Below are 18418 nucleotides of genomic sequence, written 5' to 3' on the forward strand. Positions count from 1 at the left end.
CCCGAAGTTTTGCCATTTAATTTGGAAACACCCTGTATATATATATATATATAATATATATAAAGGTATCTGTCGCGTTTCATACAAAATTAATAAGGAAAATAAAATTAATGAAATTATTAACGATATATAATAATATAATAATTCCACGTTATTAATTAGTATAATTATAATTGCTAAATTTATAATAATAATAATGTTAATGATATTAATGATTATTAATGATAAATTCCTGGTGGCAAAACGTGGGAATGAATTGAGGTCTTTTAAGAATCTATAAACATTAACGTACAATTAATGACAACGTTATTGTTATGTACGACACTTAGTGGTATCTTTTAACGAGAGGATATGCGATAATAAAACCAAGTAGAGCGGTTTGCTGGCGAAGCGACGTTATTACCAAGCTTATGTTCTATACACTCGATTCGTCGAGTTTCTCATTGGACAAGCTTTTTGTCCGTCCACAAGAACGGCCAGTTGATTCTACTCGCCCTTTTGTTCGTGGCGCGTTTTTGTCGGAAACAAACGGTAACAGTGCTGCTCATAGACACGAGACCCGGAATCGTTACGCCATTCTCTGTACCGTCATCAAGGTGGATTTATAAATACATAGGCCGCGCCTCCGTGAAAATAAATCCGTCAAGATAAATATTCATAATCCGTGATACACGCGTGTCGCGCATGTGACTCGCGTGACCGTTATAATTAGTCCATATGCAATGGCGTGTAGCGACTTCCGTCCGGTTAATAATTGCAACCGATGTCGCATGTAATAGCGGTGAGAAAGGGGCATGCGAGAGAGGGTTGAAAATTCAAAGCTGTGTTGGCATACGTGCCCCAGTGAAAACCATTACGTAAATTTGAGAATATATACATTTAATACGTTCGTGTATTTATTCATAATCCTCCAGAGCTGACCGTTAAAATCTGTTATATAGTGTTAACTATTATATACTGACGCTGGGTCTGTGAGACCTATTAAATATATATTGATTGAAAGTTACTAATAAATTTTAAGGATGATATATTTCGTATAAAAAATAAACACTAAGTTTATTTTAATTAAAATATAAACAATTTTGCGGATAACACAGAAAATCAAATTTGCAGATGTAACATAAAAAAATTTAATTATTTGATATTTTTGTGTAAAAAATAAAATTGTTACAATAATACGCGGAAAGAACAATTTTGCTCAAATATCTAAAAATTTAGCTACAGATACAGATCTGAAAATAATTTTGTTAAAAATAACAATAGAGTATACGAGCAATGAGAGGCATATAATCGTCAAAAAATATTCATAATATTCATAAAAAATATAACATAATATTGTATATTAATAATTTACAATGACTGTCGATACAAACTTCTTCGGCAAAAAATAAAATAGTCTAACAAAAAATAATTTTGTTAGACTATTAAAATAATTATGTAAAGCACTTAATCGATGATAATGTTACAAAATTTTTTAATTCTATCAATCAGTTTGAGCGTCTTACATAACGATTTTGATGGTCCAAATAAAAATATGCAGACCGGTAATAAAATTTTTAGATTCTTCAGCAAAACTGTTCTTTCTGTGTAGAGACAAGAATTAAGAACTCTAACAGTAAATTCCAATATAATAATGTATTTTTTTATCTTAAATATTACTTCACAAAGAAAGCTGAATTATTTTTATTCATCAAATTTTTTGTTATCTAAACAACCACTAATAGATTCGATAAATTCACATCAGCTCCGCAGGGTTAATACTCAGCGTTCTGAGGATAAATACTCGCTGTGTGATCGAACATACGCGACGATCGACACGCTAGTTTCGACACGATAACCGATTTCGCAGGGGACCTCTTCGTCGTGGTGTTCAGCATGGACTGTCGGGAGTCCTTCGAAGAAGCCATCAGGCTGAGAGAGGCAATTCTCGAGACTAAAGTGAGCGCGACCCAAAGTGCCACGAAGAGCAGAAGGGCTCACTATAGTTTGAAGGTCCCTATGGTCATCGTGGGAAACAAATGTGATAAAGATGTAAAGTACGTTTTTTCGTTTTCCGAAATCTTTGGTCTCTCCAGATAACTGAATCACCTTATCGTTGCGTCTTTGATACTGGGTTGTTCCATCTTTCAATAAATTTCAGCTTACTTGCTCTCTCGCTCTTGTTTTTATTCTCTCTCTCTCTCTCTCTCTCTCCCTTTCATTCTTTCTTTTGTCCATTAGATAAATTACCACGTAGTTTGTCTGAAGGTGGAACAACCAGACCTGAATCATATAATGACTTTACTGACAAGTCTTTTATTTCGTTACAGAACGGTTACGGTGGAGGAGGCCGAGCAATATTGCGTGAGTCAAGACGAGTGCTGTATCTTTGTGGAGGCTTCTGCGAAGCGAAACTATCACGTGGACGAACTTTTTTATCAATTATTCGTAGTGGCCGGTCTACCTCTTGAGATGGCTCCGAATCATCATAGAAAAGTACCGCTCACCTTTGGCTCGCCGACCATGTTGCCGCCATCGCAGGTACGTAATAATGTTCAATATAGAGTTCGATATGGCGTAAAGTAATTCGTTACAATGTAACTTCTTTAAAATTAATTAATCGATTCTGTAGTTGAAATCCGATTAGAGCTGACAAAGAGTGGAACGACGAACGATATTGTTCGTTTGGGATCTCATCATGATCGATTAAACGCGGATTACTTTTCGTGATATCGAAGGACGGTTAAAAGGCCTAAAAAAAAGACGCTTTTGTTTCCAGCCACGACACAAAGCCACCCTCAGTATAAAGCGTCGACTGAGCGACGCTTGCGGCGTCGTGGCGCCGAACGTGCGCCGTCCCAGCATAAGGACGGACTTAATGATCATGCGGACGAAGACGTGTTCGCTCGCGGCCGGGAACGAGAACAATACGCCAGGATCCAGGATCACACTTAGAACAGGAAGAACGGAGTCCAGGAAGGCCTGCTCGATACAGTGATATTGCAAACGATTCTCACGCACGCGGACAAATCTCTAGAAATATGATAACGCGTTTGAGAGCGATCTTCGGGCGGGTGGGAGGGAACGAGTATTATTATTTATCTTAATATTTTCGTCTTTGTCGGTTGTATAATTTTATTGCGATTGAACGAAATATTCTATCTTTACTCATATTAAAATAAGTTATTATAATTGACACATTTACTATTATTATTAAAAATTTTCTTATTTATCATAACATTTGTTTTTTTCTTTATCTATTATAATTTTAGTAAGAGTAGATTACACGCGAGCCATTTTATCCCTGCTTGTATTAAGTTATCATAATTAACGCGTTTATTATCATTATTTAAAATCTTATTATCTAACATTTGCATCTTTGTTTATTATAATTTTACTAGATTGCACGAGGTTCTATCTCTGCTTATATTAAGTTATTATAATTGACGCGTTTGCTATTATTGTTTAAAATCTTATTATCATAACATTTGCATCTTTCTCTGTTATAATTTTATTAACTTGCACCAAGTATTCTTATCTGCTTATATTAAATTATTATAATTGGTTTACTATTATTGCCTAAAATCTTATTATCATAACGTTCGCATCTTTGTTTATTATAATTTTACTAGATTACACGAGGTATTCTATAATTAATGCATTTATTATCATTATTTAAATCCTTTAATAAAATAATCTCCTTTTATATGTACATACATATTTCGCGAGAAAAACAGAGATAACTAAATTTGTCCAACGGAAACCCTACTATAAATAATGTGGATCATGCGGTTGAAACTTGCAGGTTTACAATTGTCAGACTTCACCGCAAAGACGGTGAAAGAAGCGAAGCGAGTACTCGCGAACGAAGATCGCCAAGGGGAAATCATATTTAAACCGACCACGCTACTCGCCTTAATTAATTAATGGAATATAGCTTTAGCGTAATGTCCCGAAGGTAACACGTATAATTAACTTATAAGATGCGACCGAGCGAGAGAAAGAGATAGAAGGAGAGAGAGGGAGAAAGAGAGAGAGAGAGAGGAGGGGGAGTAAGCCGTTACGTTAATTAATCGTTGTCGATCAAACGTTAAACGGGAAATCGATACCTCGAGTAATGTGGACAAGATCGTTTGACATTCGATCGGTGGGTTCTCCGATGGCAGCGAGATGATCGAATCGCACGAAAGAGAGCGTGTATTCCTCTTATTAGGTACAAATTTTTATCGGAATTATCCTCAACAAAGAATCCTCGTGAAGAATAGATCAATTTACGCGATCGTGAGTGAGAAGTCGAGAAGTGTCAGCGTTGTATCAGTAATGAGAGAGATTGCGAAACGTAGGTGAGAAAGCTTTTTACCGGATTAGTTAACTGCGCCCATCGTAGCCTTACTCGAGCTCCGACACGCGAAGGAGCGACGTTTATACTTCCGCATGAGATCTAGAGGGTTGTAATTTTATTAATAGCACTTGATATTCGAAGAAACGAATATTTTCTCGACCACGTAGCGCGTCGTTCCTTCCGCTGAATTTTTCGCGCGTAGATGAATGTATCGTATCGACTTTCGTTAACGATAAATGGCTAATTTGATATCACTACTTTTATGGCGTATCTCGCGTCCAATTCGCGCTCGGTTTGCCGCTTTCGATGCGCGCAACCAACGAGACCGCATTGTTAACGACGAGATTCACGTTACATACCACATGCGTACAAAATCAATCGATACTCCCGACCTCCTTTTCTACGCATCTCGAACTTGTTGAAATGCATCGGGCGAGCGCGTACAAAATTATCGCATTATTAGATTGCGTATATGCATAAAATTTAAATATAATCAGGTTAAGAGAAATATTGCCTCGGCTAAAAATATCAGGCATTTATATTTTTTTCATTTATCTGGAATTCTGTTACCTGCATTGTTACTATTGATTATCGGTATTATACAGAAATTCAAAGGATTCTCGAAACAGAATTATTTACAATAAATGCTATAAATTAATTATTAAGCTAAAATTGTAAATAATGGTCAATAGGTGCCCAATATTTTTGGCCAAGGCTATACGTATGCAGATTTAAATTCGAAAATGACGCGCCCGATGTTAGCAACAAAGGATTTATTTGTGAATCTTTTACGCAATTTTAGCTTTTCTTCTATGAAATTGTAAAATAAAAACGGGTAAGTATATTTATTCAATAAGCGGAAGTTACTCAATGTGTGTGAATGCAGATCCTGTTGGAGTTTTGTGAAATTTATCCGTCTTAGTTTACAGAGTTATATACTTTTCCTACATTATGGCTCATCCGATAGGTCTCGAAGGATGATATACTATAGGCACGTAGATCTCTCTGTGTGTGTGAGTATTCGAAATGTGGATAAGCGTTCTTTCTCTTCCCATAGACTCGGCTATAGTTACTCTCTAAGGTACAATTGACTTGACCAATTAGGCAGTCCGTAAGTCGACTCCAATCGAAAATAAGCGCGAAGCTTTATTTAGTCGATTTACATCGCTGCGAGTGGTAAGGATAAGCAAAAAAGAAAAAAGAAATGGTTAGTCGCGACATGCACAATCATGTTCGCATTTTGTATCGAATAAATGACATTTTCTCCACGTCCTTGCACGATTTTTTCAGCCGTACTTACATCCATTCCCTCGAAATAAAACGGATATTGAAACACCTACGAATATTTTCGCACCGCAACCTACGTTAATGCTTCGATCCGCAGGATGAGAAATCGTTTGCTCCTATCGCCTCGAGCGAGAAATTGACTTAAACCAGATTTCCGTCATTAGCGCCGCAGGTTGTGATTTGTCGATTATCACCCCCGGCGAAGTACTCTATCTTATTGGTTTGATCGATAACTCGTTAGTTAAATTTCCTCAGATATTAATCGCGCTTCGATATGGTTGAGTAGAAATATAGTTCACAATGAGATGAATACGATACGAATCTATGCACGTGCTCATTAGATTTCCGGGAAAAATCTCATTACATGTTGGAATAATTTCAACGGGAACATTTTTGATTGCGGTTATATTAACAAAAACGGTAAAATTTTTCTAAAATAATAATAATAATAGTAACTTTAATGGAGTGCAGTAAGTATAAAGAAATGAAATTATACAGCAATAATTATACATAACGCAAAATAAAAAGAGAGATGCACACTCAAAAGGAGAACAATAAAATGTTGCCTAAATCTGAACCTAAAAACTAAAGTTAAATAAATTGAAATTAAAAAATGTAGTATAAGATATACGATGGTAACAATAAACGTTAATGATGCTAAAAGAAATAAACTGAAAGTTACATGGAAAGAAAGTATAAATAAATAGAAAAAATATATTAAAAGATATATAAAATACATAAAGAAACTTAAAGAAAATTAAAATAAGATATAAGTGATAAATAAAATAACTAAATATAAAAAAGTGCAAATTTGAAATATATTAGACAACACTAAAAGGCTAAAAACCTATTAGATATTTAATTGATGTTTATTTGATGTTCAATTGATGTTTAATTGACGCGATATTTAATTGACATGACAGGTATTCGGAAAATGGGAAATATACCTTTATAATTAATATTGACTCTTTGTGTTTCTCGTGCATTCTCTCGCGTTTTTTTTTTTCAATAACAAAGAAAGAATCAATATGTTATTCAATATCAATGATATTAAAAGCTATAGAAAACCTCTTTGTTATTCGAAAGCTAATACAAGTTGAGTTCAATAAAACTGAAACAAAGAGACGTGAATGAGTTTTTATCGTTCGTTTGAAAGCAGCATGGCGACACATCAAAATAGGAAATACTCGAGGTAATTGTGTTAAAAATACGGCGTCAAAGTATACTAGAAATTTTCAGCTTGATGGAAAACTTAAAAATGTATATATTGCTTCGTATATATAAATATTTGTCTCTTAAAAAGTCCAGCAAATCTTTAATATTAATATACTTTATGTATTACGATTTTTTCTAAAAGAACTACACTTTAAAGGAGCTAATTAACATTCATAAAATTAGAAGAATTTATTTAGAAGTCTTTTTATTTTAGTCTTTGAGACGTAAAAAAACTAACCACTATCTCTGAGGTGATTTTATTCCTTAAAATCGTTTTTTCGCCGTAACTGATAGTTTCTAAATTCGTTTATTTATGTAACATGTATATATAAAAAGTTTCATTATATAAAATCAGAATTTAACATTTTGCGAGGTCAAAACTTTCTTTGTGAGTTCAAAACTGAAAATTGATGGTCAGATTCAAAAGAGAAAACATTTCTGAACATTAAAAAAAATATAAGATATTTGCAGTGAAAATTTTAAGAAAAAGTAGCATTTATAGATCATATTAGGTACATATTACCGACAAAACGAGTGGGTTTTATTGAGTGCTAGGCCACAAATGATTTGGTTACTTTCTACATATTTAATTTAACTTTATTGATTTATATCTACTTCTTTATTTTGTTTTATTTAGTCGTGATTTATCTTAGCGAATGGTTTTATTTAACTTGATTCTTAAGGATAAATAGACTAGCGTAAGCATAAATATTAATTTTACTGACAACATGTACCATAAAATGAAAATTTCCCACGGGAGACTTCCGGTGAAAGATTTAAAACGGCTTTTCAATCTCTGTAATATAAAATTTATGCTTTCAAAAACGATTTACGTGGCTTGCAGAATCTTCGAAAAAAGAGTCATTACCACACACGTTAACAGTGTTTTCGATTTAGTAGAGAGAGGATAAATGCACTACGCGCGCATTCCACTCCGTCGTGGAATGTTTAATTAAACTCTGACGAGAAGTTGGAGAATTCCAGACACTGTGGGACACAATGGAGATCTCTATATGTCACACAATTTGCATCTTTGTTAAGACGATATTGGTTTTATTTATCCCGTGTTTATGTGCGTCCTTCTTTTCAGAAGACTTATTACGGAAGAATCTGATATTAAAATATTGAAAACATCACTTATCTTTATACAAAGCATTTTTTAATATAGTTAGAAGGATTATTAAGAAGCAGTAAAAAGCAGAAATGAGGAAATAATGAAAACCTTATTCGTGAATGTTATATCTGAGCATACGTCAATATGCCACTAATTACGAATTTTCTGTGAGATTAATGCAATTAAATATAATTAATATTTATACGATATATAATACATTTCTCTGTTTACTGGAATAATTGTAAACCATTGTTAAATTATACAAAAATTAACATCAGAATATAAGATATCAAGGTATAAGAATAAATAATAGGCATAAATGCATCTCTAAGACGTAAATTAGCATATTAAAAAAACGCATTAGTAATTTTTATGCCTTCTAAATTATGTTTTAAATTTTCAAAAATTTTTCGACATATACGTGAAGTTTATTACACGAAAGATCTAAAATTCTAATTTTAAAAAAAGGGTCATGTTTTTACATTTTTTTCAAAAAGAAAAAAATTTTTCTCGAATGTTTTCAAACGTTTATATATTGTGACTTTGAATTATACATAAAAATGCTAAAATTCAGATTACATGCATTTGGAATCTCATCAGAGCATCGCGTTTCGACGAGGCAATGCGTATTTTCGCGCAATTTCCGCGTTTGACCTTTTTCCCTCGTTTCGAAGAAGGGTTGAATTGCTAAACCACCGACAAATCACCCTCTCGCCAACGCGCATGCACGCCGTTACCCAACATCGACCTTTCCACTCCTAGACACGCGCTTTGAGAGCGCAAGCGTGCTGGCCATTACGTGCGCTTCTTGCAGAAATACGTCGGTAATCGTTCGGAACGCAAAGAGTAGCCGCGCAACCAATAATATTACTCCGATTATTCTGTATACGAGGATAAACACGCGACTGTCTACGTTGGAGCAACTCGACGGTAGTCGTAAACCAAGCGCGAATCGTGAAGGCCATCGTTGAATGCGCGTGTCATGGTCTTCCTCTTATATAAGTGCCGTCATCACGGAATTACACGACAGTGTCAGTGCATTCGTTCACCACGAAGCGAGCAGTCGCATGGTAGATAAGCGCTCTCTGTTGTATCGCGTAATTAAGACTTCCGCTGCCTATCTCGATACAAAATTTGCATAGCTAAATGTAACAGTGTAAAGTGTAATATAATTTTACTTATTTACTTATTTACATTTGTATCAAATCTACGAACTCGATGAGGTAATTACGACGAAAATATTCGTTAGAGAGAATCAATAAATTGATGTGTTTATTTTTCAAAATTACATATAGTCGTAAGTTTTTTAAAAGGGGAACTGGTTTCACTAGAAATAAATTAAGAAATTAAATGAAAAGAATTAAAAAATTATATACTTTTCTAATATTTTTCTTAGTCAAATTCTTACGGAAATTAATACAGAAAATGAAACAAATCTTACTTGAAATATTCCTAAATAGAATAATAAATTATGACTTCTCAAATAAATAACGTTAAAATGAATCGTAAATAATTAAAAAGTAATGATTATTTTGACGTTATGATGACTTATGTTTCGCTTGACATATGTCATTTATGTGTGTTATATAAATTTTTTCTTTTTTTTTTATGTTCTCAAATAAGATATGTAATATTAAAAACTATGTCATATATATAAACGATTTATGCTGTTGTTTATATTAATGTCTTATGTTGTTTACTATGATCGACTGTGATTTGCTTCGGTTTTTTGTGTGCTATAGCTTTAACAATAATCGTGCTGGCTCCTCATCATTTGCATATTGCACAGTCTCATTCCATGTAATTATTTATATAAATCTCGTTTGTACGTATTAAAATAGAATAAACTAAAATAAAATAAAATGTGAAAAGCAAAATAAAATAAAATTAAATATAAAAATTATTTTGTTAATTATTAAAATTAATAATTCATTATTTCTCTCTCTGTCTTATATTTAACTAAATAATTGTTACCACACAACCAACTAAGGGATTTTAAAAATAATTTTCTGATTTGAAATATTACATATTCAGTTTTAGAAAACCTATCTTTTTTTATGCATTTTAATTCATCTCTGATATATTTTTTCAGAAATATTGTTTTACAAAAAAGTGTTTTATGAGCGTCGGATCGATTGAGATATTCTACAATGACGTGTCATTGCAACGTGTCGTTACCTGCAATAGTAACTACTTAAGATAACGAATACAACGTCGTGTTGTATTACACAATTCGCGAGAGTGATATAGCTCGAGGTTGAAAAAGCCGTAAAAATGGGTGATAGCGAACAGAATAGAAACATCTTTACCTACGACACGCTAGTGCACGCGATATCTGGTGCAGCGGTGAGTTTATATTTGACACGTCAGAAATCTTACACGTGTTACCTCATCGTCGTGGGATAACTTTGACATTTTAACATTTCAGGGTAGCGTCGTCGCGATGGCAGCCTTTTATCCTTTAGATACCGTGCGAAGCCGTTTACAATGTAAGCAGATTCGCACCTGTCAGATACATGACAAATCAATTATGCACCCGTTTCCTCCGCGATGCATTGAAACGAGGCATCGGCAAGCCAGACTTCAATTTCATTAAACGCGATGTCACTCCCGGACAATATTCTGCTACTTTATTGTCACGATCTCGTTACCATTAAATGCTTGCACCGATAACATTACGCTAAATACACGTTATATTTGGTTATCAATTTAATTGTCGACGTTTACGCTATTTAAGCGTATATTTTATAGGTTTATTTTTTATTCAGAACTTATTTAAATGCATTTGTATGTCATCATGAATTGACGCATAATTTCCGTAACAAATTTAATATACTGATAATAAGAGACAAAGGAATAAAAAAAAAACTAATAAAAGGAACAATTTTTTCTGTAGATAAAGCGAATTTTATGTATGGACGTTTGAAAAAGAATTTACAATTCGTGTCACAATTCAAAATAGGAATCTAACATTTACAATGTGATGCGCCTTGTAAAAAAAATTGGGAGACAAACATAAAATATATAGATACATATATTACAGTAGATAAATATAATAATTAGAGGTCACCCTGTATATTAAATATATTAAATTTTTATATTAAATATAAATTTAAATATAAATATAAATTTATATTTCTTAAAAAATTTATTTATATTTGTATATTTCAGGAAGGCAATAAGTTTATTTTATAAATTTTATAACGCGCGGCAAATAGAGACATGATTACAATGCTTCATGAAAAATTAAAAAGAATAGTATTACTCACGTTCACAAATTAAGGCACGCGTTTTATTTTCTTATGATAATTATTTATACATTGCATAATTACTCAACATTTATCTTTCACTTCATTCAATAATCTTATTATTCATTAACCAACCTGTTCTTACCTTTTGCTTACAGTGGAAGAAGGACGCCAATCAAAAAGTACATTGGCTACTATACGAGAACTCATTGCGAAAGAAGGACCGTATGTATACGTTACGTATATATACCTCAAATATGTATTTTCTCAAAGCGAGCTCTATACATGTCTTGAACAAATGAATGAAACGCGTTGTATAAACTACGACAAATATATTGAGAAACCAGTTTCTCTTTGGTTCATAGATTCTAGCATAAATAAATACAAGGAATTACTCATGGTATAATAACGTAGATGTTGTAATATTCCCGTAAATGCGCAGAATTAATTTAAGCTCAAATTTGATTAGTTGTTCCAGGGTGCTACCGCTTTATGCGCAATTTTACATCCATAAAAATGCATTTGGACCCAAATTTGATTGATTGATTCAATATTGCTATTACCATTATGCGCAATGTTACATCTATTTTCTTATATCATGAAATTATTCATTTTGCGTCATCATATTTTTAAAACATTCGCATAACTTAATTGTCTTCATTCATCTTTTTAAGATATACCCTATACAGAGGTATCGTCCCTGTTCTGCAAAGTCTATGTGCGAGTAACTTTGTTTATTTCTACACATTCCACGGCTTAAAAGAACTGAGAAGCAAAAGGAATCAAACGGCTGGCAGTGACTTGCTTCTCGCGTCAATTGCTGGTACGGCTTCTCGTCAACAAAATCTATGTTTCGCGTAGTAAGATTCGATTTCTCTTTGCAAATAATCAGAGCACTGAAAGTTGTTTATAAATGATTGGAATAACATAGAAAATAACCAAAATAAGATAAGCAGTACTTAGATATATTCTAATTTAAACATACATTTTATCTAAAAAGGATTTTAATCGGAGATTTAATTATAAAGATAAATAATCATTTTAATGACACTAAAAGATATATATTAGATTATGCAGGAAAATTGATAAGAGAAAAATAAGTAATATTCCGTTAAATTTTTCTACAAGAAAATACCTATTATTTACTATAAATAATATATACTATAAAAGATAAAACGTTAATTTTAACTTAAATATATAGTGGACTTTCTGAGACATGTAAACACGTTAAAATTAATATTTTTGTGTTAAGTTTAACATTTTTGCCTCAGAAATTCTACGTCTTTAAGTTAAAATTAACTTTTTATTTTTTACAGTGTAATCTTCGATTTTAACGGAAGAATTTTGATATTTGTAACTTTGGTGAAAAATCTTAGGACATTTTATATACTTTTACATGTTTGCACTAGGTATTATCAATGTCCTCACCACGACACCTCTATGGGTTGTGAACACGAGATTGAAGATGAGAGGCGTTGGATTAACTTTAGAAAGAAATAACAACGAATATACTACTCTGTACGGTACGTTAGCATTTCGTATAAAAATTATATTTACGAGTATTTATTTAGTAGATAGTTGATATTGATGACCCATACAGCACAGAACGTTGAAATAACGTTGCTGAGATGTTGCAATGTTGAATGTTGAAGTATGAAGGTTTCATCAATATTGAACCTATATTAATTTTGCTTAATACATTGATTGTTAATGTCGCTGCAACGTTGAAACAACATTGAATAAATTGTATCGCAAGTTGAATCTTTACTGATTTTTCCATATTGATTGTTAATGTCGCTGCAACGTTGAAACAACATTGAATAAATTACATACGAATATCAATTATTAATATTAATAATTTCATTTTGTAAAAAATGAACAAAAATAGAATGTTACGTAAGTAGAAAATTCATATTACTTAAATATTGATCTTTTAACGAAATTCATTTTTAAATGATATATTACATATATTGTCAATATTTGTGAGAATCGCTCACAGTGCTCGCGCGTGTTGTTATTATTGAGTCTGTGTTCGACCGGTCAAGTGCACAACATCGATTCGTAAATCGTGGTCTTATCGATCTATCGCGATCTATGCTCGTGCCAGGAAAGGGAGAAGAGTGCCGTAGCAAGAAGAAGATGAAGCTCGTGTCGTGTCCGCATCCGATGTTGATCAAACGTGTAGAACAGTTTAGAAATAATTTTGTTGCTCGAATGTGAGATAAAGTTTACTGCAGCTGCAAGAAATAATAAGCATCAGGTACGTATATTTTATTTTATTTTTTACATGTTTTTATTGTCTCTGTGGAATGAAATTATGTATATATGCAGCGTGCACGTGATTTAATTGTTTTTTTGAGGTTATATATAATGCACGTGGTTTTTGAGGTTACGTGCAATGCACGTGGATATTATAGAAAGACGTACTTATTTTACATTTTTACTGCAAAATCGGGAATGTAATTATATAAGAGGTTATGGATGTATCTATTATTATTAACATATTGCTGTCAGAAATATGACAAAGCCTGCTAGACATGCTATGCCAGGAAATTGGTGGCAGAAACCGAACGAAGTCCTGCATAATTAACTTCACGGCAGATTGAGAGCATAATGCAAAAATTATCCTTTCAATTATTTTGGTAATTATTTTTAATGTTTTCTCATTATTATTTGATATATTTGCTAGGTACATGTGTACGATTTAACGAAGCTCGCTATAAAACTATCTTTACTCATATTTGTGTTTATAATTGTATTAAGTAATCGAGAATACATACAAGATATTCACGCGGAATAAATTTTATTATCACTATAAAGTTGTTGAAAATGTTGCCTGAAAATTAAGTCTTATTATATAAAAAAAAGTTACGTTCCGGACATACTTTTTCATGTATAGGAGACTCAGCCTTTTCTCGGTTATACCACTAATTATTATAAAACATCCTGCATATTTGCTTAAAATATGTTGCTACTACATAAGTAACTTTTTTTGTTTAGAAAACCTGCTGCCGTTGGCGCCGAAGTTGACGACGAAGTTGGCGACGAAATTGAGTAAAATAAAGATACATACAAATTTAGATTATTTAAGTATTTCAGATCTCACTTAGATATTAGATATTATAAGATATTATTTCGTTAAAAATTATCATTAAAAAAAAGATATATTTTATATCAGTTATTTTGTTAAAATATATATATTTTAAAATATTATATATTATATCCAGAATAATATTTAGATATTTTTAAGGCTCCTGAGTCACCTCAGTCATATTGAATCGTAACATCAGAAGCGAGAAATGAGACGTTAATTTGGGTTGCATGTCATGTGTAAAAAAGATAATTTGAATAAAACAAAATGATTAGATTGCTTTTAAACAATTGTAAAAATGGGAGAAAACTATTCTTATTCCTCTAACAATTAGTAAATAATCGTAAAAGGCACGTGAAAGTGGAAATGGCTAATAGGCTACACAGGCGTTGAGTAAATGCACTTCACGTGTCTTTTATCACCTTTTACGATTATTTATTGATTGTTAGGGGGATAAGAATAGTTTTCGCCCATTTTTACATTTTTACAATTGTTTTAAAGCAATCTCATCATTTCGCTGTATCCAAATTGTATTTTTTTACAAATGGTACGTAACACAAATTAAATTAATGTCTCATTTCTCGCTTCTGACGTCATGATTCAGTATGGCTGAGATGAGTACTCAAGAGCCTTAAATTAAGTTAAAAGTGCGTTATAATATATTATATAATACTTTTAAATATTATATTAAAGATTTTAATTATGAAATGCTATATAATTAAGTGTATAAGTCGTAAAAATAGTCGTGTAAATACATGTATACAAAATGCAATTTAAAAAAAATTTTTTACTTTATTAATAAAAAAAGCGAAATTAATTACATGAAACAATTTTTTAATTTGTCAAGATTAAAAATTACCTTTACATTATATATATTTTTTATTTTCAAAAGAATAAACAAATACGTAAAATTAGTCTTTAAATTGTAGGAAAAAATTTAATTTAAAAAATAATATTGATTTTTTATTATTTAAAATTCTTCTGATATACCAAAATATACTTTTACAAATAAATAGTATATATATATTTTTTTTTTTAAAAAGCAGATCAGAAAAATCAATTTTAAATAATAAGAATCAATATTTTTTAATTTTTATGTTTTGCACATTTTAAAGATTAATTACGTGTTTTATTCCATCAATTCTTTTGAAAATATAAAATGTACTTAATATACATAAAATCTACATTGCTTATACATTGAATAGATATTGAATAGACGTTGAATAAGTATTGATTATATAATCTACATTGTATATACGTTGAATTAATGTTGTATTAATGTTGAATCAATGTTGAATCAATGTCGAATTGTAACTTTTGAAAGACATAAATTCAACAGACATTAGACGTTGCTGCAATGTCTCTTCAATATTGAATCTATATTTTGCAATGTTGCTGCAATGTTTGCAATGTTGCAATTCAACGTTTCTGAAATATTGATTCAACGTTAGTGTGCTGTATGGGTCTAGACTATCTAGATGACTTTTATTTTTATGTTTTTATATTTTCAATACTAGTGATTCCAATTACGCTTTGTTTAAAAATAAAATAATACATACCATATATAACGATATTAATGCAGCAAACATATCCTTTATTTAACGATTCGTGCACTGTGTATGTCAACAAATACATTCACAAAAACACGTTTTATGTCGTTCATTTGCTTCATTACTTGAAACAATTATGATATTAAATAAGCGTGACATTTCGTTATCACGAACAAATAAATCTCACAGAGATTATGATAAAAATTAGAAATTCATAATTGAATGTATTATTAATGAGATAGTTAAAGGAATCATTTTTCTTCTTCAAAATTATCTCTCGCTATCATAAAAAATTTACTTATTAATATGCTAACCATTTATTGTTCGAGAATATTTTTACATTAATTAACATATATTCATACGTATATCTTAATTAATGTAAAAATCGTCTCGAACGATAAACGGTCAGTATATTCGGAAAATTATAAGTATATAAATAATATATTACTAGAGACAAAAAACTTTAATTAAAGTTTTTAGTAATTTTTAGTGATCCAGAGAAAGTAATTATTCATCATAATTCTTTGACTAGACAAATTAATTAAATTCTAAAATTAATAACTTTTTAAATTAAGGAAAACCTTCTATATTTATATTAAAAGTATTAGGTTGTTTCTTTTTAATGTCATTGCGTTTTACAGATGGTCTCATGCACATATGGAAGTACGAAGGTTTGAGACAGCTATGGGCGGGAACGTTACCGAGTCTTATGCTTGTTGCGAATCCGGCCATCCAATTTATGACATATGAGAGCATTAAGAGAAGAGTCGTTGCGTCTTTTGGCGGTGCTCAACCACCGGCGTGGATTTTCTTCATTATAGGAGCGATAGCGAAAGCGATTGCCACAACGATGACATATCCTTTGCAACTTGTGCAAACGAAGTTGAGGGTATCGGATATTATTGACATTCTTAGTTTGGTTGAGAAAAAATAAATTTAAGAAAAAGTATTTTTTAATCATTTTTTTTAAACTATTGTAATTTCAGCATGGCTATAAATATCCTAATCTACCCCCAGACGCAGGCACATTGCAAATACTATTTTACATTCTGAAGTAAGTATATAAAAAAAAATACTACATGAATATGTAATGTACCTATTTTACATTTTAGCTTTGTAATTTGTAAAGGTGCAATTTTATGCAGCGAAGGAAAGCTGGCTTCTTATCCCCACTTCAGTGTTATATTGATGTGAGTATTTTTTGCCCGCAGGAAACAAGGAATAAGTGGCTTATATAAAGGGATGGAGGCCAAACTTTTGCAGACTATCTTCACTGCTGCTTTGATGTTCCTAGCTTACGAGAAAATTGCACGATTCGTTTTCCGAATACTTTTAATACATAAATCTCATCTCGGATAACGATTTATTTTCAATATTACGAAACAATCTTGAGTCTCGAATCTTAAATCAAATTTTGTACATTCCCACGCATTTTATCTTCTTTGTACAATTTTATGGATAGATATAATAAAATGATATTGAATTTATAAGGCATATGTATGTACCATAAAATATAATCAAATATTTCGATTTTCGATAATCGAGTCGGCATTGAAATGTGCATAACTTTATATCGAGTCCGACGATAACGTGTGAAAAGAAAATGGTTAATCGAGCAATAGAATTTGCAAAAGTATCTAAGAAAAATGTGACCATACTTGCATAAGATACTGGCGAGTTCACGAAAATCGCAGCATCGCTTTCGGTCGCAATTTCGGTACAAATTGAATGACTTGGTGTCGCCGCTTCTGCAAACGCGTAAAGAAAATACGGGACAGCAAGATGAAGATTCGAAATATGTAAATGTCACGGCGTGTTGCGAACACTCCCGCAAGATCGATCGCAAGCGATCTGAGGCGATATTAAAATTTCTGACTAAACTTAAAATAGTCAAGTCATCGAAGAGTCAGGTGCAGTATAACGATTGCAAATCTGCGACTTCCAAGTAAGTATTTGTTGTGCAAATGAAGTGAGGCATGTGCATTTTCATTATTGAAAATAGAAACATAAGCAGAATACATTATAAATATCCTTACATTCTTTTGTGAATGAGATGTTAATAATATTTCTTAAATATGAGAATATTTTTATCGATGAGTTAAAAACATTTAAATTTAAGTATATATATATAGAGAGAGAAAGTATTGTTTAATTACTAAACTGTTGTAATAAGTATTTTATACATTTACAATATTTCCAATGTACTCTAATTTGTTATATTATTAGCTCGTTGTTTTTAATGTTCATTAAATTTATTGAAAAAGTACGTAAGTGAATAAAAGGTAGTTATATATAATAGTTTATTATATATAATAAATTATAATATACAGGGTGTTTCCAAATTAAATGGCAAAACTTCGGGAGCGTGTAGAGGAGTAAAAAACTAAGAAAAAAAGTCCTATGGACATATGCTCCTTTTTGCTTTGTTTCGCAGGAAATCACGAAAAAAGAAAAAAATATATTTAATTTATTATTTTAATTATTTTATTTATAAACTTTTTAATGAAGATTTTGTTCGAAATGTGCACCTCTTGCAGCAATACAAGCATTGCATCTGTCAAACACGGCTCTTGTAGCAGCCAGGCCTTTAAA

The 18418-nt window shown here is 31.5% G+C and overlaps 3 protein-coding genes and 1 long non-coding RNA gene across 4 annotated transcripts in view; all 4 read left to right on the plus strand.

Moving 5' to 3' along the window:
• The window catches only part of LOC108729355 (GTP-binding protein Rhes), a 28923-nt gene extending 25922 nt beyond the window's left edge, over positions 1 to 3001 (plus strand). The window contains exons 4-6 of the mRNA XM_018458423.1: positions 1850 to 2036; positions 2310 to 2520; positions 2759 to 3001. Of these exons, the coding sequence (XP_018313925.1) occupies positions 1850 to 2036; positions 2310 to 2520; positions 2759 to 2977 (617 nt within the window). The 3' untranslated portion in view covers positions 2978 to 3001. The remainder of the gene's footprint in view (positions 1 to 1849; positions 2037 to 2309; positions 2521 to 2758) is intronic.
• A 5724-nt stretch (positions 3002 to 8725) lies between these two features.
• Positions 8726 to 17276, plus strand: PMP34 (Peroxisomal Membrane Protein 34). Its single transcript, XM_018458525.1, has 9 exons — positions 8726 to 9160; positions 10030 to 10283; positions 10366 to 10426; positions 11344 to 11410; positions 11860 to 12008; positions 12595 to 12708; positions 16468 to 16715; positions 16813 to 16880; positions 17038 to 17276. The coding sequence occupies exons 2-9, from the start codon at positions 10212 to 10214 to the stop codon at positions 17183 to 17185; spliced, it is 927 nt and encodes a 308-aa protein (XP_018314027.1). The 5' UTR covers positions 8726 to 9160; positions 10030 to 10211; the 3' UTR covers positions 17186 to 17276.
• On the plus strand, positions 13202 to 14220 carry LOC108729418 (uncharacterized). Its single transcript, XR_001936926.1, has 3 exons — positions 13202 to 13445; positions 13700 to 13827; positions 14186 to 14220. It is a non-coding gene; the product is annotated as an uncharacterized lncRNA (long non-coding RNA).
• A 106-nt stretch (positions 17277 to 17382) lies between the features above and the next one.
• Positions 17383 to 18418, plus strand: part of LOC108729415 (uncharacterized) — a 3657-nt gene continuing 2621 nt past the window's right edge. Inside the window, exon 1 of the mRNA XM_018458526.1 lies at positions 17383 to 17771. The gene's annotated coding sequence lies outside the window, so the exon portion shown is untranslated. The remainder of the gene's footprint in view (positions 17772 to 18418) is intronic.

The sequence above is a fragment of the Mycetomoellerius zeteki genome, unplaced genomic scaffold (genome assembly GCF_001594055.1).
Source record: "Mycetomoellerius zeteki isolate Tzet28-1 unplaced genomic scaffold, Tzet1.0 scaffold73, whole genome shotgun sequence".
Lineage (NCBI taxonomy): Eukaryota > Metazoa > Arthropoda > Insecta > Hymenoptera > Formicidae > Mycetomoellerius > Mycetomoellerius zeteki.